This window comes from Hippocampus zosterae, chromosome 18 (genome assembly GCF_025434085.1).
Source record: "Hippocampus zosterae strain Florida chromosome 18, ASM2543408v3, whole genome shotgun sequence".
NCBI lineage: Eukaryota > Metazoa > Chordata > Actinopteri > Syngnathiformes > Syngnathidae > Hippocampus > Hippocampus zosterae.
Window position 1 is genome coordinate 16,750,569 of NC_067468.1, and position 23,263 is coordinate 16,773,831.

Consider the following 23,263-nt stretch of genomic DNA (forward strand, 5'->3'; position numbering starts at 1 on the left):
TCACATGCAGTATTCACAAACACACTCACTTTCTTTTTGAGGTTCTCTTATTTGTGCCTGGCCCCGCCGAACCTCTCTGAGCCCCTCCGCCCCTGCCCGGGGGTCATAAATGCCCCCTTGTTCATGATGGTGAATTTGCAGCACAGGGTATGCGGATGCTAATGCCACACATCCCAGCCTCACATTTGCCTCTTGAAGTGTCGGCAAATCTGGCCCAGCCTGCCTTTCCCCCCTGCTGGGATGAACAGCAGCTATCTTTGGGTGGAGCTGCGGCACTCTGAAAGCAAAACATGTCAAGCGTGGACACACCCAAACCGCACTGAGTGGCAGTTGAACACCTGAACAGACTTTAACCTGGGCAGGTGGGGTGTTTATGTGTCTGGCGGTTCTGACAGCAGAATGAGGTCACCGGGGGCCTTGAAGCCCCCCCCCCCCCGGCTTCTCCGGAGTCATCCGCCAGCCGTCGTAGCGGTGGCGGCGACATGCCCATTAAAAAGAGCAAAATTAATTTGGGCTGTGACAGTGATCCACAAACTGGAGGAATGTAACTCAACGGGAAGCACGTCGCTCGCAAACAGCGTTGGTCCTCACTTCCTTGTGGCGAGGGTGAGGGAATGGCAGATAGAGAGGCTGCTTTTGGGTGCCCGTCGCAGGAAGTGCAGCTTCGACGCAGCGCCGTCCTGTTTGGAGTGGGCCATTTGTAGCAGTTCGTCTTTCCAGCTGTCGTCTTCTCCTGAGCAAAGGAAACAAGTTTGACGTGATGCAAACTGGATGTACAGTGTGATACAATGATTCGCCTACACAAGGAAGTGAATTATTAAGACTGGGAAGTGACTGAGTGAACGTTGACAGGAAGCTAGTAGGGCTGTGCAATATGACCCGAAAACAATAATAGTTTTTAGCAAACACTCTAAATTCTTCTTCGTGTGAGTGTGAGTGCGGATGGTTGGTCGTCTGTGTGTGGCCTGCGATTAGCTGGCAACCAGTTCAGGGTGTCCCCAGCCTACTTCCAGAAGACAGCTGGGTGGGATAGGCTCCAGCCTACCACATGACCCTTGTGAGGATAACCGGATCCGAAAATGGATGAATGGATAGTTTTTAGTAGTGTTGCTACCTTGCGCTGAAGTACATTGCAGAGTCTGTGCACTTTAACTTAAACAAAGGATTTGGATTAGCAATTCTACATCTTTTCGCAGAATTTTTTTAAACCGTTGTCATGTACTAATTAGAACCTATTTCGTATATTTAATGCATAGAAAACATGGTGAATGAATGTAAGTGACAATTTGAAACGATGACTATCACGTACGTTTCCGAGCCACACCGGGAATCCGTTGTTGTCTTCCAAGCCTGCAGGAGGCACTAATGCTAGCGCGCACTCTTTCGTCCGCACCCTTCCATCAAACGAGCGAGCGAGGCGCTGCGTGCGTGCGGGGTGTGCTCAAAGTACGCCAACTGTACTACGATAGCTCCTGGAAGAAAGCAAACAAGCAAACGAAAGAATGACTATCTGAAGCGTCCATCAACGCCAACAATGCCAACGTTGTTATCAAGAAGAAATTGCGTTTAACGGATATTCTGCAGGGTGCGTTGCGCGGTTGTTTCCCTTGAGTTAGGGGCAGAGGAGCTAGCCTGCTAAGCTAACGAGGCGCTAACGGTGACAGCTGTGTGTGACTCGACACTAGGCTGAAGGAACAATTGGTCTGACGCGACTGTGTGTGTTTTGAAAAGCCAATTTACGATACTCGTAGCACAAAAAAAAACAACTCTGCCTCCGTACTTTTTAAAAATGCTTTTCAAGTTTGACAATATTTACGGGCGTGCGTTAACCGGAGCCGGCTCGTGTACATTCATTTAGCTATAGGTGCTACCGAGGAAGCTAATAATGCACTCCATCACACTCCAAACCCCCTGTGTTGAAAATAAATAAAAGAAAAATTTGTATACACCTCTGTTTAAAATAGGCCTTGTATATAACGTGTGTGTGTGAGAGAGACGGCTTTAAACTCAAACAATGTTTAATCAATGTCTTGTTTTTTCCAGACGTTTTGTGATGGCTACGACTGAGATGGAGTCTACAGAGCATGAAACGGTCGATCCCGATTCAAAGTACCCATTGAAAGTTCTTTATTGTGGAGGTAAAACTATTTGATTTTCCATAGGTGTATATATTGAACTGGGAAATTAGGTTTACTTATTCATTGTTTTAATGAAGACGGTTCGATAGTTCATTGCACCTTCCTGCTGATGCGCACTTTTTATGCTAACAACGTGGCTGTGAAGTGAGAGGAGCCAGAGTACTAAGGCTGGGTCAGTGGTGCCAACTTAATATGTTCTCTTTGCCCCCACTAGTTGGTGTTAATATTGGACTGGTGAATAAAAATTGTCGATAAACCAATAAATCCACCCGTGTTTAACCAATCCAAGATGATATTTTATGCAACACTGCCCCCTGCTGTCGACTGAAATTGACATCTCGAGCTGGCACTGCGAACATCACGCTTCACTAGTTTTCTGGCTTTGGTCATCAGATGTTTGCAACTTGAGATCACCGACACTATGATGATTTCATTAGTAGTGCCTTTGTTCGGCCATCTATGGCATTTTGCATTGGGTGTTAGCATTAAGCTAACGGACCTTCGTAAGTATGTATCGCATGTCTCATGTCTTGTCTGTGATGCAGTAGTTGGATTCATTCCCTTTTCCTCCCTCCCTCCACAGTGTGCTCTCTCCCTTCAGAGGTGAGTGTTGCATGTTAAATACTCTGTTTATTCTGTATGTCCAATTATTAATTGTAATCTGTTCCATTGACAGTACTGCGAATACATGCCCGAGCCAGCCAAATGTCGGCAGTGGCTGGAGAAGAACTTCCCAGATGTTTTTGCCCGGATGACTCTCGGTAAGTGTCAATGAATGAGTTTTCTTTCTTTCCTTTGTGATGTTGGTGTTTAACAGTTTGCATTGTGTCCTTTTGTCCTACTGGCCCTGCAGTCAAAGCCCCCAAAAAGGACCCTGAGGCTGGAGACGTTCCCCCTGCTGCCGAGGAGGAGGAGAAGAAGAAGCAGAAGAGAGGTTTGAGCAACGACGATGTAGTCTGGATGGAGTGAATTGTGGCCTATGCCACCTCCTCCATTGCACTCACTTGTGTTGCTTTCCTCTCCAGGCGGGCGAGGCCAGATCAAACAGAAGAAGAAGACGGTCCCTCAGAAGGTGACGATAGCCAAAATCCCCCGAGCCAAGAAGAAATACGTGACGCGGGTGTGCGGCCTGGCAACCTTTGGTGAGTTTGTTGCACGAATGATTGCATGTATACTGCCTACAATTTGTATGCTGAAACACTGTGTCATGTGGTGGCGATGGTCTACAGACATTGAGCTGAAAGAGGCTCAGCGGTTCTTTGCTCAGAAGTTCTCCTGTGGCGCCTCCGTCACGGCCGAGGACGAGATCATCATTCAGGGAGATTTCACCGACGACATCATCGACGTCATTCAAGAGAAGTGGCCCGAGGTGAGTTTGTCTCTCGGTTTATGGGGAAAACAAAGACGACAAACTTCATGCTAACAACGTAACTGTCAAGCAGCGACATTTGCTCACACTGGCTAATTGCATACAAATCGGTTGAGGCTAGCTACTTGCAGATAAATTGCTTCAACCTGGCTACGAAGCTCAGACTGGCTCATGAAGCTTGTGACGGTTACCCATAGCAAAATTAGCTCAAAGTTGCTAACCCTCTAACAAATAAGCTCAAAGTAGTAAAGTATGCGTTGTGTGTTTCAGGTGGATGACGACAGCATCGATGATCTGGGCGAGGTGAAGAAGTGAAGACCAAAATGTGCACTTTTACTGAAAACGTGGATGTGACCAGAACTAACAACTCGGCCAAATGTACACCTTAACGTCATTTTATACCTATTTTATTTACTGTACATAAATCGCTGCGCAGTACCTGGCCACTCACTTGACCTTGTTTTTGGTTTCTTTCATGTTTCTCGCCAAAGGGTGTGGTCTCATGTCAGCACCTCCACACACAGTGTTCCCTGAAGTGAAAGCGTAGGCTCATCGATTCCGGTTTTTCCCTTGTTTAAACCATTAAAAAGATTTCTTTTCAGGGGTGCTCATCTGTCCTCACCTGCTGCCTTTGAGCGTAATTATCTGCCGGTTTGTTTATGACGCGGATTGCATTTACTATTTTTCTTTGAATAGTGGTCAATACAATTCCCTGTGCCCAGACCAATCTGACAATATCAAAACAATCCCCTGAAGATTTTGATTTTCCTCATGAACCGACATTATGTTTGAGTGCGCACCCATTGGGAGGATGATGGTAATGTCCCTACAATCTCAACTATTGGTGTGATCGTCTGCCCCTCTACGAGTGCGATGAGTTGTGTTTCAGCGACAACAAAGAGCGGACAAGTGCGTGACACCAAGATGGATATCGCGAGAATAATTCGGGATTTTCCACATCACGCCGAATTTGCCGTTGCCAGATGACCGAGCTTCTAGCGAGGTTCCTGAAGGGGACCTGGAGTCTGCCGGTGACGTCACACTAGGCGGCATCGAGCGCCAGGAGGAAAAGGAGGAGAGGGAAAAGACTGCCTGCCTGGAAAAAACATGTCCTGTAACGGTAATAGGCAGCATCCACTCCGGCCGACAGCAAGTAAGCGTCCACGGCCACACACGCGCGTCCATCTTTGACGTAACTGTCGCGTTAAAAGCGGCGACACGCTGTCATTTCTGTTCAAGCCGTCCCCTGTTGGTTTACGACGTTCTATCGCTAATCTGTTGCTAGCTAGTTCGGGAATTACACACACATGAAAGGGGCTAAAAATAGCATAAAATTTGTTTAAAACGTCGCCGTTTTGGGACGCCATTTTAATTGTGAAAAGACACATTTTGCGAAAAAGTATATTTGGCGGGGGACTGGCTTAAAAGTCAGTCCAACAAGACTCCCGACATAAACGCAACAAATTCCTTTTGATTATGTTTTGTGTACGGGTGACGTGTGGGAACATAATTAGGACTCGTCAGAAGTAGTTGGAGGCTGACATCAGGGCCATTTGACAGGGCAGAGGGACTGCTCGTTGTTTGGGTGCGAGTGCGCCGCCTGGGCGGGGTCAGCGAGCAGAGATTTGTTGATGTTCAGTGCTGTAGTTCCCTTTTCCCGCAGCGTCCTCCCGCACATTCGCGGTTCACCAGTCACGTACTCGTCTAGTCCGACAGGACCAACCGCTGTTTGCTGGGGGGGGGGATTGATGCAGAGAAAGGTATGGGATTGCTAATGCTCGTGCCCAGTCCGGTCCTCGAGAGCCTGAATCCAACCTGCTGTACTTGTCACGCTCCTTCAATGCACCTGATTCAAAAGATCATTACATACTGTAGTTTTGCGACAGAAATGAAAACCTTAGTTATTAGTAAGAAAACATTTCTCGAGAATGTGAATCTTGAATCGGCGGGGGTTCACTTCATACAGAGGCTGTGTGATGATGTGTGCAAGATTCTGTATTTGATCTGTAAACACACATGCACGTATTTCAGGTCCCGCCAATCACATGGTGGGGAAGGACTCCCCCCCATAAGATGGACAAAGCAGGAGCCATGACTACAGCGGGCAAAGTTAGTGGGCTCAAGCCACCCACTAAAATATGCCGTGCACCTGTAGTGACCATGAAGACCACACCTTCCTCAGGTACGAACCCAAGCGAGGATTAATGTTCTATTTAGTTGAGCGTACAACAATACTCACAATTGTATATTCTCTGCGAGGTGGAAACAATAAATACAGTATTAATAAAAGAGGGAACCATGGGCGATCGGATAACAGTTGAGACCCACTACCCTGAATGAATCTCATAAAAAAATCTTGAAAACTGCCATTGCAGGAACTCCAAAGCTGCTTCCAACTTCTGAGAAGCCCCCCAGCGGTGGCGGCACCGTTCCCTCCCCTGTTCAGGATGACGTGGCTGACTTCCAGACTGGGGAGCGGGTATGGGTCAACGGCAACAAGCCCGGCCACGTGCAGTTCGTGGGCGGCACGCAGTTTGCCCCGGGTCAGTGGGCGGGCATCGTGCTGGACGAACCCATCGGCAAAAACGACGGCTCGGTGGCGGGCGTGCGCTACTTCCAGTGCGACGACGGCAAGGGCATTTTTACGCGGCCCTCCAAGCTAACCAGAAGCCCGCTGCTGGAGAAGGAAGCCAACGGGGGGCAGGCCAAGCCCACGCAAGTGGCAAGCGAGACCGTGCCGGGTGGGGCGCCATCAACGGGAACCATCGAAAACTTGCGGAATGTCTCACCTGGCGGAAAGCTAACCGGCACGCTGAGCAGAACCGTCCAATCCACTGAGACGGCGTCCAACCTGTCTGACACGGAATCCATGAAAAGGAACAATTGGGAGCTCAGGAGAGGAGAGCGTGTCCTGGTGAGGAGTCCCAATTAACCGCTCAAGTTGTTCTGTCTACACTCCACTGAAAGCTGTTTGATTATTTCTTCCATATATTTAAATTCAGTTCCGTGTACTCGCAGTATGATAAGATAAGATAAGATAAGAAACCCTTTATTAGTCTCGCAATGGAGAAATTCCCAATTCACAGCAGCAAAGTTATGAAAGGAAGAAGTAGAACAACAAAATATAGGAGCTGCTGGACCCTTTGCCCTTTGACCTCAAGTCGTAAGACAATTCGGCTTGCTAATACAACAAACTGGGCGCACTGGTCGAATGACTGTGTTTTACGAGTGAAGTTTTGTTTTTCCATTTGTAGACACAAAAAAAAGCCGTTAATCGAGTATTGTAACATATTCTTATCATACCAGCAATGAGTTTCCCTTCCAGAAAGTCGCAAACTACTACTCGACTTTTTCAGCCTGCACGAATGGGCTGGAATGGAATTTTCCATTCGGTTACGTTATGTCTGTTGCGGTCAGGTGGGCGGGACCAAGGCGGGTGTGGTGCGCTTCTTGGGCGAAACGGATTTCGCCAAAGGGGATTGGTGCGGCGTGGAGCTGGATGAGCCTCTGGGCAAGAACGACGGGGCGGTCGCTGGCACCAGGTACACGGCGCGCCCGCTCACCGGCATCTGCTTTTCCTTCACATGCACGCATGCAACAATGCCACAAAACGTCACCAGATTAGTTTCCGGTTGCCTTTATTTGTTTATTTTTAATCGTTGGAAAAGTCAAAATTGGGTCGCCCAAATGCCGCAAACAAAAGACAAACTCAGCATTTATATGAGATGGGGAATTTCCGTTTCCCTGATTTCCAGTTATTCCATCTCGTCGTATGATTGCATCATGCGGACATCCCAATTGTGTCGTGTGCCCTTCCCCCCCACCCGCCCAGGTACTTTCAGTGCATGCCCCGGTACGGCCTCTTCGCCCCCGTCCACAAGGTGACGCGCATCGGCTTCCCGTGCACCACGCCGACCAAAGCGAGGAGCTCCCGCCGGAGGTCCCTCCTCAAGAAGAGCCCCAGCGCCTCCTCCATCAGCTCCATCAGCTCCACCGCCTCCTCGGTCAGCGGCAAACCCAGCCGAGCGGGACTGGTGAGGCAGTGGCATTTCGGCATCGTTTCAATGAGAATTTTTACTTCATGTCATTTTTGTTCCTCTCGCTTCCTCAGTTGACGGAGACGTCGGCCAGATACGCTCGCAAAATCTCAGGTACCACGGCCCTGCAGGAGGCCTTGAAGGAGAAGCAGCAGCACATCGAGCAGCTGCTGGCCGAGCGCGACCTGGAGCGCTGCGAGGTGGCCAAGGCCACCAGCCACGCCGGCGAGGTGCAACAGGAGCTCGCCCTGCTCATGAAGGGCCGCGATCAGGTGTGTGACGCCAACACCTCCAAATGTGATCTTCATTGACATTTACTCCTTGTTTTCGTCAAGTCATCTTGTTGGGCAATGTCTTTATTTGATATTTGGGGCACTTAGATGTTCATTCACTGATTCAAAGAAATACATCTGAAATTATTCCTTGCTACTCAGGACTTTATTTATGCGGTTTTTTTTCCCACCGAGTACTTGCTCAAATAATTACTTACAGGACTACTTTTCACTTTTACCCGAGTCACATTTTCGTGAGGTGACAGTGCTCCCAGTTGAGTGCACCGCGTACTAACTTGCTAAATATGCGCGTGGCAGTACGCTGTGGAGACAGAGGCCAAGCTGGACCAGCTGAGGTCGATGGTGGAAGCGGCCGACCGGGATAAAGTGGAGCTGCTCAACCAGCTGGAGGAAGAGAGAAGGTAAGCCGCCCGACCGAGCCTGACGTCGCCTCGAAACCTTTCTGCTCACAAAAGTCTTCCGGACTGTTTTGTCCTCCCCCGGCAGGAAAGTTGAAGACCTGCAGTTTCGCGTGGAGGAGGCGTGCATCACCAAAGGCGACCTGGAGGTAACGTGACGTTTCCTTAATTGGTCTGTTTTTCCACAAAGCCCCGATTCATAAAACTTGAATCCACCTCAAGATGAGTGTCGGCGAATCGTCGTTGTCGCAGCTGCTCCATGGGCTTCTTCTTCCGCGCCAAACTCTTAGAACAGGGTTCATGTACCGCCCCCTCCAAATAAACGCAACACGAGGCCACGGCGGTATCAACTGCTGGCGACTTAGGTGACCGTGCGGAAAATGCCAAATTTGGACTTTTCCTTTTTGCATTGCGTGAAAGTCGACCTCCAACTTTTTAGCTGTCCATTCTTTTCTGCATTGTACGTCTTCCTCTTGTCACATCTCTGTCTTTTCAAAGCCGATTTAGCAGCGACGAGAGGAGACCAAAGCGGGCGGAGTCTTTGGTCACCTTTCAATCTCGGCCTTCATTTTCCATATTAGGAAATTTGATCACCTCAACACTTGTGACGTGTCCTTTCACCTCACCTCATCTACCCACAGACCTGTCAACCCGTCACCTCACCTTTGCCGCCTTACCGTCAACTCCCCGGACGCTCTCCTCTCTTGTCTTCTCTCATCGGTGCTAAATTAGCCGCTGGCACACGGCTTGTTGATGTCACACCGTCGCAGCGTTTTGATTGTCTGACCGAGTGCGCTTCCTCTCTGTGCCGCTCGGATGTGGCCTCAAGTATGCACGCCAGCCGCTTTCTGGCTTCTCCCTCTCTCTTTCTCTCTCTCTCGCACTAACAGACGCAGATCCGCCTGGAGCACGGCTGCATTAAGGAGCTTGAGCAGAGCCTGCTCTTTGAAAAGACCAAAGCCGACAAACTCCAGCGGGATTTAGAGGACGCCAGGGTAAAAATCTGAAAATGGCCACCGGGTACCGGAGCTAGAGTAAAAAAACACAACGGTCATCAGTTGGGTCGCCGATTCCTATTTCACTCCGAGATCCAGCAAAATGAGCACGTCGGAGCCGCAACTGACGCTCCAGCATCCGCTTTTGCCTTTTAGCCGCAGCCGGGTGAAGCGCACGCTCCTCCTGCCTCTGTCCCGACTTAAATGCTAACTCAACTTCAACACCCTGTTCCATAGCACAAAAAAAATAAAATAAAAGCACAGCAGGCTGATTCCTTCCGAAGGGAAATCGAGCTTTGCATTTTTGTAGGATTCCGTGTTGGTCGAGACCTTTTTGAAACTGATTCATCACCAAAAGCCAGGTTTTTCTGACTCTTCCTACTTCCGTTTTCAACACTCAACAGTAGCCAGCGCTAGCGCGAACAGATTGCTCGCGTCCGGCCTGGCGACATACAACAGGACTCGTTCTCCTCCTTGCCGCGCAGGTGGCCACGGTGTCGGAGCGCTCGCGCATCATGGAGCTGGAGCGGGAGGTGTCGGACCTGCAGCTGCATCTACGGGCGTCTCTTCAAAAGGAGGACGCGGCGTCGCTCTCCCAGCAGCAGCTAGCCAGCCTGAAGGCCCAAGCCCAGTCCCAGGAGAAGAAGGTGGCTTCTGGCTCCTTGGTCAAACGCAATTCCTCAGATGTCCATACACGGGCCAACGTCTTGTCTGCCGCAGATCAGCGAGCTGAGCGTGGACCTGGAGAGTCGAGACAAGGCGCTTCGGTCCGTTCAGGATGAGAAGGACTTGTTGCAGCAGCAGCTGAGCAGCGTGGTAGGAGAAAGAAAAGTCTCAAACACCTTGAACATCCACTTCATTTTTTTAATGATCGTAAAAATTCCTCACCGCTTTTTGGTAGGAGGGGGAGTGATGGCTCAGGTTTGCCTGCTATACTGCTTGACCGCCCGGGGATTGCGAATCGGACACGAGTCTTACCTCCTCAAACAAACAAACATGTTCTCCTGCCCGCAAACGATGTCACGTTCTGTTCGAGTTCAGTCAAGACGGGGCGTGCGAGCGCATTTACGGCGTACGCGGTTGTCTGCATTTCTTTGGACTCGAGGGCATTCTTCAAGTGGCCTCATTAGGAGGCATTTGTTTCACAAAGCTCATTCCTGCCCGATGGAGTCAAAGGACGAGAACTCCTCTCGTGTCTTTCTCCTCCGCAGAGACTACAGCTGCAGCGGGCCGAGCAAGACGGCGGCAAGATGGCGAAGGCCACGCAAGGTAAACGCCGCCTCCCTTCACCTCAACCGCCGGCTCTCTCTTTGTCGATCCTTCTCGCCACCTCATTTCCTCCAGAGCCCGTCATGTCACCTGACCTCTCCCTTGGCTTTCTTCCGAACCTGCCCGGTTTACCCGCCTTAGCCTGCCACCTCACTCGCCGCTTGAGCGTCAGCGTTGCCATCACTGACCCTATCCTACAATGTCGCCTGCCGTTTGACAGAATTGGAGCAGCGGAAGAAGGACTTGCAGGAGCTGAAAGAGGCCAGTCGGTGCCGGGAAGAGGACCTCAAGGCTCGGCTGTCTCAGGTTAACGTTGTCATTGAATTGCACTCCGGCACTGGGACTGGCATTCTCCATGAAAGCAGACAGAATATCTTTGTGTCCAATCAAAACAAAGCATTTGCTTTTACTTTGGAAAACAATGTTAAACGTTGATTCCCCCCCCCACACCCCCCCCCCCCCACACCCCGAAATGATAAGGACCAAACCACAAAAGTAACGGAATCATAATTCCTTTACGCTTGTCCATTTCCTACACAGTCATTAGGGACGGACATTAAAATGTAGTTTGATTGATTCATCCACAAAATGGTCGGCAGTGCCGGCCCCGGAAAATATCTTTGGTTTACGCCCTCTGTGGGTTCTGTGTTCCCGAACGGGGTCTGCGGTTGGCGAGCCTCGCTTTTAAAAATGGAGCACCTTCACCCCCAGGGGCCGGCGTACTCTGCGTTCCCGCGCACGCTCCGGTGAACGCAGAGCATCAAACGTATTATTTCATGCTCTGGGGCGGCTGACGCAGCGGTCGTAAGTCACATGCTTCCTATCTTGTCCACGCAGGCCATCGAGACGTCGGAGGGGAATTTGCTGTCCGTGGAGAAGCTGAGCGAAGAGAAGAAGGCGCTGGAGACGCAGGTTAGAACGCGTCGGCTCGCCTTGCCCGCAGGAAGTCGCCGCGCACGTTTTAAAAGCGGTCCGGCGTGCTCGCGATGACGCTCTCAAATCTGTGTGAGGTGTGATGATGTAATCCTCACGTGGCACACCTCATGTGACAACGCTGACTAATGGAAAGAGAAATAATCCCTTCAGGTGGTTAAAGCGTTGCCGTCCTCGACCTCCACTCGCTGCGCTTGGGGAAAATCTGAGCCGAGTGACATTTGAAAGGAGACAGAGTAAAGATTTTTAAGAGTGCCCACGAAGACCCCAAAGTCAAAGTGTGAGTCTTTGTGTGGCCGTTATCAAGTCAAGTCAAGTACAACTTTATTGTTCTTGACGAGCGGCACCCTCAGCCGATGCTTCCAGCCTGATGCGTGATGCTTGCCGTCGCCGGCGTGCAAACTAAAAGCAGCAGCGGCGGCGGCGTGAGGGGGGTGGGTCTTAGTCCCGCTTACATAATTGAAACCAGAGAGAGAGCAAAAGAGAGAGAGAGATGGAGAAAAAGGCTGTTCTGTCTCCCTCACAATCGCTTGTAGAGTATTGGCGCTGCTCGTAGTGGGGAAGCACTTTATCCATGCCAGCATAGCAGGGGGGCAGCTACCACGCAGGTATGGACGTTGCGTCGCTGCGTCACGCTTACTCCGGAGGCGTGTACTCGCCTTGCTACCAGGTACCACTCGTTGCCTCTTTCACACTTAGTGACTCACTTCTCAAGACCTGCGCAACTCTGTCGGCGGCTCATCGTGCAGAAATGTTGCAACCGGAGTAACCCCGTGATGCACAGACACTCGTTTGCTCACGGGACATTTGTTTTGAAATGCCTTTGCTGCACATTGGGACAAGTTGGGAGTCACAGCTCACAACTGTCCTATCGAGGGATGTCAAGGGCTGGAATTCTTTTGATGGCACGACAAGATCCAAAATGAGCTCCTTGAACCGAAACGGCAGACTTCCTGGTTCCTTTTTAGCAGGTCTGCTCTTGATGCGCACGGCTAGCGCATTTCATGTTTCCAAGCGAATGGCACGTGTTTGACGCGGTGTCATCACGAATGTGAGAGTTCTAATAAATTATTGACCCCTGCCGCGCGCGTTTGAAAGTTTATTTTTAGCCACGTTGGAGAGTTGCAGTGGTTCATATGCGTTTGCCGTTACATGGAAGTGTTGCTTTCCTGTTGTCCTGCGACCCCCTGCCGCCACCGCCGCTCGTCCTGGACGGTTTATTCAGTTTTCCGACCTCCACGCGTGTTTGCTTGTGCAGGTGGACACACTGAAGCAGCAGAATTGCCAATACCAGGAGGAGCTAAGTCTCGCTCGGGAGCAGCAACAGCACATCCGGAAGGACGCGTAAGTCGCATTCATGAGATGCTGTTTGTTTTTGGAGGCGTGCTTTGTTTCTCTTTGTTCTTGTCATGTGTTCAGAAGTTCAAACGGGGACAATCTGCCACATTGAGAGGCCATATAAAAAAATATATATATTAACATCTGATAGTTTCTAAAATGTATGGCATAGTTTCATTTTAGATTCGTCTTACTGTTTATTGTGCATGTTAAATCGCTCCATGTATAATCGGTCTGCCTGTGAGAACGACGCATCCTCCTGCAACTTAGTTGGGGAACCTCTCTGCCTCTTTTTCTTGCGGTAGTTAAAAATAGTTCTTAATGTTGCAGGCGATGCGTTCATTTATTGGCACGGACGACACACCTACCGATGAATTGAGACGCGGCGTCTATCGGAGCAGAGGCTCCCTTCGGAGGAAAGAGGCCGTAATTATTCAAAGTAGCAGATGATGCGTGTTGTTTTTCTGGTGAGCTTCTGCCCGATGTTCACATTTATTTTTAGAATGTCTGCGCATGTGCGCGGGTTCTTTTTGCATGGTACACGCCCCCTCCCCACCGTGATATGTCAGAGCTGCGGATGCATGGAATTGGCTGGGCTATCATCACACACACGCGCACATAAAGCAATGAAAGACTTCCCGCTTCCTCCCATCACTCTGCCGGTGTTATGTAATCGCCGTCCTTCTTGCACCGCCTGGCTCCAGCGGTGACATCACCGTGTGTGCGTGTGGCTTTGTAGAGCGAGAACATCTGTTATCTCCGCAGCTCAGATGTTTGTTACAATGAAGACCGACCAGGCAGTGAAGTTGCTCTCGTTTTTGTTGTTGACATGTCTCCAAGCAATGCTCGGATCATTTCAGGACAAACATCATTGATTACAGGATGCATGTTCTCGAGATGCGTGCCCGGGTGGCTTTTCTCCGGGTACGCGGCATTCCTCCCACGTTTCAAAAACATGCATGGCAGGTTGACGCAAAACACTGGAAATTGTCCAGAGGTGTGAATGGTTGTTGTTTGTCGATGTGTGCCATGCATTTGGCTGGCGACCAGTTGCGGGTGTCCGCCGCCTACTGCCCAAAGACGCCCGCCGTCCTCTTGTGGAAAAAGCGCTTCATATCATGGATGCATAAGAATCCATCTGACGTTGACGTGAATTCAAATGCGACGCGTACTCCTCAAGTAGCGACAAACGTGAATCAAACGTCAAAATATCAATTCCATCTTCCAAAGTTCGAATCAATTCAAGCTTGTATAAAAACGACTGTCAATGCGAGTTTTGAACGTAAACGGAGGCATCGATATGAATCACCATCGAGACGTTCGTTCGTCTTCATCAAAAATGGGACTACGTGGAAATGGATATCAAAAGTCTGTCTGTTTTGTTTTTTTGTGCAGAAAGATGCCCGCCGATGACTCCGGTGCCCAGGAATCCCCGGACGCGGTCGCCAACGACAAAGAGGGCGAGCTGCAGACGCTGCGCAACGAGGTGGCTTGGCCGGAAGAAGGACGCCGCCATCGATCCTCCTTGCTCTTCATCATGGCGTCTACTCCGCTTTTCTCCCGTCAGGTGGCGGCGTTGCGGGGCCAGAACGCCGTGGCCGAGACGCTGCGTTCGGCCGTGGCCACGCTGGAGCGCGACAAGGCTCAGCTGCGGGAGCGCGTCCGCGGCCTGGAGCAAAGGCTCGTCAGACGCTCGGCCTCGGAGGACGGCGAGCGGGAGGAAGCTCTTTCAGGTGACCGGGGTTCGAGTTTTCCGCACCCTCCTCGGAGTTAAGGTTGGGGGATGTCGGGAATGCTTGTCAACTGCGGGCACGTGAAGATCTTTGAGGCGTTTTGTGATGAACGGCGAAATCAAATGCGACTTGACTTGAATGCAAATATAAATAGCAACCTTTGGACCAGAATCTTCTCAAAGAACTCGACCTTCACTTGGGATTAAAACCCGGAGGCGAGAGCGGGACCTTCTCTGTCATTTTCGTGAGTCGGAGCGACCACGCGTCCATTTTGTTCCTTAACTCGCCACCGCCCCCTTCAGGTGACAAGGCTCTGGAGCAGCTCAAGGAGGAGAAGGAGTTCGCCGAGGGTCAGGTGAGGCGGGCGCCCGTCCGCGTGCCGTCGTCGTCGTCACCAAAGCCGACGTTTGTCCAAACGTTTCTCCCGTCAGATCAACTTCCTGAACAGCGTCATCGTCGACCTGCAGCGCAAGAACGAAGAGCTGAAGATAAAACTGAAGAAGCTGGCCGTGGCCGAGTTCATCGGCAACGACGGCGCAGATGGGTAAGAGCGCACATCAAAATCATGAAAAGGATCGGTCGATATCGATATACATTTCCATGTATTTGTGGACTTTCTTGTCCTTTACCTGGGTTAAATCGTACATTTGTTGTAGTTGGCTCTTTGGTTGCGTACAAACGGACCGAGAAAAACGTTCCCCTCATTTGGTTCAGTGTGGAGCCGGCGGAGTCCAAGCGTGACAAAAAGGCTCCGCTGCGTCCCTTCTGCGACATCTGCGACCGCTTCGACCTGCACGACACGGAGGACTGCCCCACGCAGGCGCAGAGTCCCGACGCCGTGCCGCACTCCAGCTACCGCGGCCACCGTGACAGCGAGCGGCCGTACTGCAAAATCTGCGAGGTCTTTGACCACACCACCGAGTCCTGCAGCGACGATCGCACCTTCTAGACCTTTCCCGGATGCGAGACCTCACCGCTCCCGATATTCGCCCACCGACGTAAGTAGTTGACCGCGGCCGTTCGGGAGCAAACGTTCCTTTTGAGCCGCCCAACCCATCGGCTCACCTCATGTTTGATGTCATTGGACTTTGCCAACATGGAATGACGAAAATGAGTTTCTCTTTGAAGGACCCACGAAAACGGCCAAAATGGCCCAAAAAAAGTCTGCTTGAGACCAAAACGCCATGCTCCCTGTACCTTTTCGGCTCTGTGCTCCACCCACATGCGCTGACCCCCCCCCAAAAAATATATACAGTATATCGAATTTATATTTGGTGTCGTTCATCATCTGTCTGGTCGAAGAGGTTCAAATTTGGTCGCAGTTGGACAAAAGCCCCCAGGACTCTGTATTACGACCCCACATAACAGCCGAAATGAATCTAAAATGGGTGCTACCCCGTCCGTGTCTTTTCAGGCATGCCATTGTGAGAATTTTTGTTTTTTTTGTCGGTCTACTCTTAATAGACATGGCTACCAAATATTGTGTGCTCAAAGTCCAGACTGCCCCATGGGGCTGAATTTACACAAACATGTTCCAAGTCAACAAAAGTCACCGATACTGCACTGATGAAAACGGCAAAATTTTGTCATTTGGCCTCAGCGAACTGCTCTCGCTAACGTAGCTCAAATTTTGGTCAAAATCCAAAAAAATCTCCAGGACAAGTTTGGCTCTGAAGAATAAACAAACCAGATTACATTTTTATGCAATTCCATAACCGGGCGTCCTGTTGCGTCATTTCCTAGTTGAATTTGCATCGACAGCACATTCTCAAAATGTTTTAACCCCCCCCCCCCCCCAAAAAAGGGCATTTTCTGAACCAAAGCACATCCATGAATCCAACGCGTTTGGAATGTCCGTGATGTTAATGTTTTATTTTCAAACTCCACTAGACTGTTCTACTTTCACAAAAGCTACACTTAAAAAAAAAAATTGTCCCTGCTATGCTAAGAGGAGGCCCGATGATCACCTGGAGAGCACGTCCGCCTCACAGTGCCGAGGTCCGGAGGTTCAATTCCAGGCTGCGGCCTTCCTGTGTGGAGTTTGCATGTTCTCCCCGTGCCCTCGTGGCTTTTCTCCTCGTTTCCTCGCGCATTCCAAAAACATGCATGGCAGCTTCATGGAACACTCGAATTAGTCCCGAGGTGTGAGTGTGCGCGCAAATGATTGTTGGTCTATCTGCGCGATGCAATTGGCTGGCGAGCGTTTCATGGCATCCGCTGCCTGCTGCCCAAAAAAACGGCTGGGTTAGGCTCCGGCACGACCCTCGTCACGATTAAGCCGTTCGCATACTGGTTGGATGCCATGTGAAGACATTTTTTTGCTCTTAAAACACATTTTAGCATCAACACATTTAATAATTCATCATGTTTTCCTTGTGATTAATCTTTGTTTCGAGTCGTTTTGTTTTTTTTACCCCCGATATTCGCGGCTGGCCTCAGCGATGTAAGCGAGCCATCACGATTCCGTTCTTACTGTAGCAGCTCTGCTAACTTGCCGTCTTTGCACTGTTCACTTTAACCACGAATAACGGCGTCAATGCGGTGTTTGCAACCAATATTGACAAATATGTTGCTTTTTTTTTTTTTTGCGTGTGTCGGAAGAATGATTTAACGTAATCACTTTCAGATGACCGTGTTTGTAATCACTGTATGAAGCTGTTCTTTTGTTTTAGCTTTAGCGCTAAGGCTGGCTTGTTTGTTACGTTACGTGGAATTCGAAGGCGGCGGCGGGAAAGAGAGAATCGTAAAGTGAAAAAGCTTGCTTGGCCCCGCCCTCATGCTAACAGAAACAGAATTTCTATAACATATCAATGTCATGGGGAAGCACAACTTTGTGGATCTTACTGAATTTCCGCGCGTACAGTGTGACTCGCGTTTTGAGGAAAAAAAAAGAGAGTATATAATACAGATCAGAAGCTTCTTGTGTGACCAATGTGCGCACACTGCCATCATGCAGCTCAAGTGTACAAAACGCTTTATTTTTCTGCTCTGTTTATAAGATGGCCTCCCATGTATTATATAGAAAACTTACAACTTGTGCACTTGGTATGTGATGCATTGTTTTATATGTCGCGGGCATCTCCGGATTTGTTTGTCAAATGTCCCTTTTTCTATGTACTCTACCTGTACTTTTAACAGTCCAATACAACAAGCAGCAAGTCCACTCTTTCACCGACCCAGATTTTTTTTTTAAATATTGAGAATGAGGCATGGGTTGCGACTTCAAGTGTAGTACCGTCTTGCAAAGTCACCCAAATTTGTCATTAAAAAAAATAACACTTTTTCCCAGTTTAACATTGCGCGTTTGTCTTTAAAAAAAAGAAAAAAAAAGCTATGACATTGGGACAAAATCGAGGAAAGGGTCGTTTTAAAGGGCCTCTGGAAATTGACAATTGTACCTACAACAGCCACAAGGAACCAACATGACAGACTCCCAAACTTGTCCTCTAGAGTGTTTTTGCCAAGTGAAACTGGTTTTGTGAATTGGATTTATTTTAAAAAAAAAATTGTGTGTGTGTGTGTGTCAGGTTTTACCGAGCCACAATTCCTGCTTCAGGCCCAAATGGCGCATGACTCCATGAGACTTTTTTGTGGCTCTACTCATGAGTTTACAGAATTTCACATTGCTGAATGAAACTGGCTACGGGGGCTCCGTTTTCCAAATTCCAGCAGGGTGCGAATGGCGCAAAGAAGAACAGAGTCCAAAATTTTGAGAGTTTTATTAAGAAAACAAAACCATTGGACGATAAAAACCAAGCACTACCGATGGAATAAATAAGTCAAAACAAAGCATAAATCTGTACAGGTTCTAGAATGAAACAAACAAAACTGGTCCAGAAGGTGTGAGAAGAGGAAACAAAAGAGGTACAAGATTTCACACTGTGAACACACTTGGAAGCGACTCCTGGGCTCAAATCGGGTGAAAAGCTACAAAGTGTTGGGGTGGGGGTGAAAAAAAGGAGCGCAAATATTAATGCTATGTCATTTCACTGTCAATGTCATACAGAATAGCATTGGAAACTCCAGCGCGGCTGGACTGGGAATGAGGTATATGCTAATCCGTCCTCCGAACAGCGTCTCTTCTCTCCGACCATGTGCGCGCACCCGTTAGCTAGCCGGCTAGCCAGTCTGCTATCTGCGGGAAGTTCACATCGAGAGCCATGCGGATCCAGCCATTAGACAGCACCAGAAAACAAAATGTTCACGGAAAACATTTTCTAATTGCAAGTTAGCATCGCTTTGTCCTGTTTCTGACATGACCTTTCCTGGATGTTAAAACACGCTAACCTATTTGGGAGTTAGGATGACAGTGATGATAAAAAAAAACGAACGCAGTAGTTTCAAAACAGGGCTCTTTGTCATCTCATTTTCCTGATTTTATGCTAAAATATCCTAACCCGGTTGGTTGCCTGGATAGGTCCATTTAAAAAAAAAGCAGCGACTTTAGTATCAAGTCAAAAACGCCTCGTTTTGTCATCCTATTTACTGGTTTCGTCCTGCATTCAGACGTTTCGTCAAGCTATGCCAACTTTGTTGGGTTCCTAGAATATTTTGTAGCTAAGATGCACGAACATTAATGGGCATCGTTGACATTAAAAATGCGAGGACGGTAGCGCCAAGCCCACAAGCAGCAGGGTGCACCTCCGTCTTTCCTGTCTCTTGGACTTTATGCTAAACTACGCTACAACTGCCACATGGAAAATTCAGCATTCAGCTAATTAGGCCGCAATTTGTACTCCCGTTTTCTGGTTAAGATACACTAATTTTGTCAGGTCACCTGGTTTATGCCGTTTAGAAAAGAAAAAAAAAAACCCGTCAGGCTAAGAAGTTACCACTAAACCTGGAACCCCCCCAAAATAAATGCTTGCGGACTTTATGCTAAAATATGCAACATTAACTGAACCTGTAGTGTACGATGACATGGCCCCTTTCATTTTTTTGTATGGAATCAAGTTTAAGGCAAAATAAAAGATGGCACCACCAACTGCCAGCCTCTCATCCTACAAGGAGGACAGAAAGGCTCGATATTGCTTCCTGACTTTGTGCTAAGCTAACTGAACCTACAGGATGTCTGTCCGGAATGAATTTTTAAGGCAAAACCAATAAGATGGCACCACAAGCCGCCTTCGGTAAAAAAAGCGGGACACCGTCTCCATGGAGAGAGAGAAGAGACTTCCACTAACAGCAGCACATTTTTTTTCTCCTGTGATCCGTTTTTCGTAACAGTGCGTTGACCCTCCTGAGGAAAAGAAACCCTAAAATCAATCTAGCGGGACCATCAGGGCACCCCCCCCCCCCCCCCCGCACCCGGAAACCACTGGAATCATCTATCCCGGTGGATGCTCCATGTTGGTGGACTGGAAGCGCGGCCTCAGATTTCTAACATCCGTGGTGGACAGAAGGCGGATGAGGTGGGGAGGGTGTGCGTGTCGATACTCCCTTTGGTACGGAGAGGGGGGGGGGGGCGGGGGTGTCTGTGGGAGTCCATTAGCCCTAATAGAGTTAATGGAGGGGGGGAGGCATCGAGGAAACTAACTCTCCTCAAAGTCCTGAGACTCCACTTTGCACTTCTTTGTGGGCGGGGCCTCTTGGTCCACATCCTGAGAGACAAACCCAAAACACCGATTGGTGGCTCCTTTGTCTGTGGTGGGTACAAGCGGACCCGTTGTCATGGTTACCTGAGTGGCTTTGCCGTTGGAGTCTTTTTCGGGGTCCCGCTTTGCGCTTCGCTCAGACGCTTCCGCCGACGCCGCATTCTTACCTGAGAGGATGGCCGCAACAGAAACGACACGTGGGCTAACAATGCCAATACAAGCCGCTTGGGCTAGCTATGAAGATTTAGCCCTTTGCGGGCGCCCTTTGGTGCTCCGTACACTTTTCATTTTAAACCTCACCGCTCCGAGGCTAATTGTTGTCGGGACACGTTAGCGTGAGTCTCTCACCCCTCTTAGTGTCTGGACTTTGCTCGGTCTTGATGTCGCTATTCTCGCGGTGAGAGGCTCCGGCAGACTCTGGTGCCGGGCTGGTGCTACAACTTGTTTCCTGTTTGACGGGCGAAGAGTCGGCGATGGAGCTCTGGTTGCTGTTGTCATCTGCAATGCACAATATTGAAATATTGGACTGTTCTTTTCCCACCCGGTGTGAAATGCGGGACGGGAAGCATTTTTGATGCCCACCGTGCATGTCCATCATGCCGGGAGAGGAGCTGTTCTCGGGGGTGGTCAACTCGGAACCGTATTTCTCATCCTTGCCTTTCTTCTTGTTCTTGTTTTTCTTCAAAACAAGAAGAATGAATAAAGCAATCCAAAGTCACACATGGATCAGACCGCCAACCTCCGGGTTGGGAAACGACCACGCTACCACTGAGCCGTGACCCCTTTTATATCCCAACGGGATGCTCGGATGGGAAATATTCCAAACTGCAAACTCTCAATGGAAAGTGAAGCTAAGAAATGTATTATAATGAACCTTAAAAGAAAACTTTTGTCCTCAGCAAACACCCATACAAAATCTCTTTCCTTCCCCACGTATTCTTTTGTTGTTAAATCAAGGTACATGCATGAAATCTGGTTATTTTAGCCAGGACGATGTCACAGTATAAGCTGTGTTAAAAACCAACATTCAGTTTTTTTTTAAACTTGTTGTAATTCCCATGGAAAATTTCCAGCTTTGTAAATTTCTGGAATTTTGCAATCCTACTCACGTCATCCGACTTGGGCTCCGTCACCGGCACCCATTTGTAGATACGAAGGGACGTGTCTCCCACAGTCACCCATTTCTTCTCCCTGGACACAAATCAGCAGAATTACACGGCAGCAGTAAATCTTCTCAAAACTGCTCAATTCTAAATAAGTCCAGTTTCATGTGATAGTTTTCCCATCATGCATTTGGGGGGAGAAAAAGGGAAATTATCATTTTATTCCATTCATGATAGGCGCTGCGAACTAAATAACAGTATTGTGACTGGGTGACCCGCGCTAGCAAGCGTTTAATGCTGTGCTAATTTCACACACCCGCGTAAATGGCAACTGGGTGTGTAACTGTTATAATAAAATAATAACTGATTTGTAAGTTGTAATATTACAAAGTTCTGACCCAGTGTTGTGCGTCCAATTAGTATTATGAGCAAGCAAGAGTTAGCACACACTAAGTGACTAGCTAAATTCACACATACTAACTGTCGAATCTGATTCAGCTGTCCAAAACAAATTTGAATTCATCACAAGAATTTCGTTGTGTGGAAAACTTTGACCCGGCCGGGGTATGTGCATTTATCAATGCAATTGTACTATACAATGTAGCAAGCATTTTGCGCTGTGCTAATTCCACGCACGCAGAGTGTCAATTCTAATTGAGCATGATCTAGTGATGACAGTGATGTTCTATTTATTTATTTATGAACTGTTGGCGCAGGTGAAATGCGCTCAAGCCACAAGTTACATTGCGACCGGGCATAACATGCGGTGACAATTTAACACACCCAAATGTGAATGCTAATTAAACGTGATAGTTTGAACTAATTGCAATTCAGTGAAATCATTGTTTTTCCAAGCCATTCACCGCCCCGTCCCAGCAGCCGACTTCCCGCACCCCACCCCCACCGCCACCCGGGAGCCTTGTTCTCTTACTCACTTCGACCAAAAAAAGGCGCTTGGTTTAAGACCCCCTCCCTACCCCCGCCAAAGCGCTTCAAAGTGATCGGAGTCGAGGACTTAGTCGTCCAAACGTCGCCGGGTCCGAGCATCGCGGCTCTCCGGCGCGTTCAAAGGCGTGTGTGCTCGGCTTCAGGCGGTTTCATGTGACCGATTTCGAAATGGCTCCTGGTTTCCACCGCGCGGGCAGGAGGAGCTGCTCCGCAGCCGGGCGACAGCTCCTCTATGCTGGTATACACACGCGCCGCGAACCAGCTCGACCGTCAAAAGCCTCCCAATTGTTTCATTTCAGTCGGTTCCCCGTTCGCAGCCCCGGCAACGCGGCTTTCTCTCGTTAGATAACCACAGAGACGGCTTTTTGTCTCTCACCCCCCTCCCTCAACACACCGCCTTCCCCTCCACCGCCTCTTACCATTTTCGTACTTTCTCGATCGCGGCCATAACTCGCTTGATGTCATCCTTGGCCCTGCTCCGGGTCTCCGCTCGGACCGACCTGCCCGACATTGCCGCGTTAAGGGGAGGGGGGTTAATATTCGAAGGACGGGCTCGCCGGTCCGGCTCTGTTCCGTTCAGACACAATGCAAACAGTGGAGAGAGCAGGGCACTGTGCGCATGCGCCGCCTGGGGTTAAGCACATGGGTAAGGGCGGGGCGAGCAGGACCAAGTCAGTCTATGCTAGCAGCACCAATTGCGCTCGAAAAAGTTTGGATGAAAATGACAAATTGCTGGACACGTTTCACATTTATCACCCACGTAGTCTACAAATCGCTGTCTGGTGACTTTAGACTGAATTTGAGAGGCTAACGCGTGTTCGCAAAAGCATGATTAGGTCTTTTCCAGCCAACGTTTCTGACTTTGGCCGATAGAGGCCGTTTTTACTGCTGCAAAAAGGCGATAAACTCGGCAAGAGTGTGCCATCATGCAAACGTTGCAACGCCTGCCCCCTTTTTTATGTACTTTTTTGCATTATGATACGAGTAGTAGTAGTAGTAATAATATATATTATTTTTTCTTGAACACATTTCTCAAAAATATGAAAAATAAAAGATGCAGTGACAGTAGTTCGAAGCATGATATGACTACACCCCACGACACGGGGTGTATAGTG

The 23,263-nt window shown here is 49.1% G+C and overlaps 3 protein-coding genes across 6 annotated transcripts; 2 read left to right on the forward strand and 1 right to left on the reverse strand.

Moving 5' to 3' along the window:
- The first annotated feature begins 1,391 nt into the window (after nucleotides 1-1,391).
- denr (density-regulated protein) lies at nucleotides 1,392-4,108 on the forward strand. The gene is made up of 8 exons (XM_052051960.1): nucleotides 1,392-1,585; nucleotides 2,044-2,138; nucleotides 2,722-2,741; nucleotides 2,815-2,899; nucleotides 2,992-3,072; nucleotides 3,164-3,280; nucleotides 3,368-3,507; nucleotides 3,778-4,108. Exons 2-8 carry the CDS (start codon nucleotides 2,054-2,056, stop codon nucleotides 3,820-3,822), a joined length of 573 nt encoding a protein of 190 aa, XP_051907920.1. The 5' UTR covers nucleotides 1,392-1,585; nucleotides 2,044-2,053; the 3' UTR covers nucleotides 3,823-4,108.
- A 399-nt stretch (nucleotides 4,109-4,507) lies between these two features.
- Nucleotides 4,508-19,811, forward strand: clip1b (CAP-GLY domain containing linker protein 1b). 3 transcript variants are annotated; one of them, XM_052051955.1, is made up of 21 exons: nucleotides 4,508-4,660; nucleotides 5,539-5,689; nucleotides 5,883-6,421; nucleotides 6,925-7,049; nucleotides 7,340-7,541; nucleotides 7,619-7,816; nucleotides 8,135-8,238; nucleotides 8,324-8,384; nucleotides 9,126-9,230; nucleotides 9,716-9,877; nucleotides 9,951-10,046; nucleotides 10,442-10,499; nucleotides 10,720-10,805; nucleotides 11,337-11,411; nucleotides 12,691-12,776; nucleotides 14,166-14,256; nucleotides 14,338-14,503; nucleotides 14,806-14,858; nucleotides 14,935-15,047; nucleotides 15,218-15,501; nucleotides 19,730-19,811. In XM_052051955.1, the coding sequence occupies exons 2-20, from the start codon at nucleotides 5,581-5,583 to the stop codon at nucleotides 15,450-15,452; spliced, it is 2,664 nt and encodes an 887-aa protein (XP_051907915.1). In that variant the 5' UTR covers nucleotides 4,508-4,660; nucleotides 5,539-5,580; the 3' UTR covers nucleotides 15,453-15,501; nucleotides 19,730-19,811. The 3 variants fall into 3 exon arrangements, with proteins under 3 accessions (XP_051907915.1, XP_051907914.1, XP_051907916.1); XM_052051954.1 differs by lacking the exon at nucleotides 19,730-19,811 and having other exon boundaries at nucleotides 15,218-17,671; XM_052051956.1 differs by lacking the exons at nucleotides 9,126-9,230; nucleotides 19,730-19,811 and having other exon boundaries at nucleotides 15,218-17,671.
- Nucleotides 18,208-22,767, reverse strand: bcl7a (BAF chromatin remodeling complex subunit BCL7A). Of its 2 annotated transcripts, XM_052051958.1 has the most exons (6): nucleotides 22,568-22,766; nucleotides 21,207-21,288; nucleotides 20,680-20,776; nucleotides 20,446-20,595; nucleotides 20,182-20,264; nucleotides 18,208-20,103 (listed from the first exon to the last, which is right to left on the reverse strand). In XM_052051958.1, exons 1-6 carry the CDS (start codon nucleotides 22,657-22,659, stop codon nucleotides 20,035-20,037), a joined length of 573 nt encoding a protein of 190 aa, XP_051907918.1. In that variant the 5' UTR covers nucleotides 22,660-22,766; the 3' UTR covers nucleotides 18,208-20,034. The 2 variants fall into 2 exon arrangements, with proteins under 2 accessions (XP_051907918.1, XP_051907917.1); XM_052051957.1 differs by having other exon boundaries at nucleotides 18,208-20,264; nucleotides 22,568-22,767.
- Between the last annotated feature and the right edge of the window lie 496 nt (nucleotides 22,768-23,263).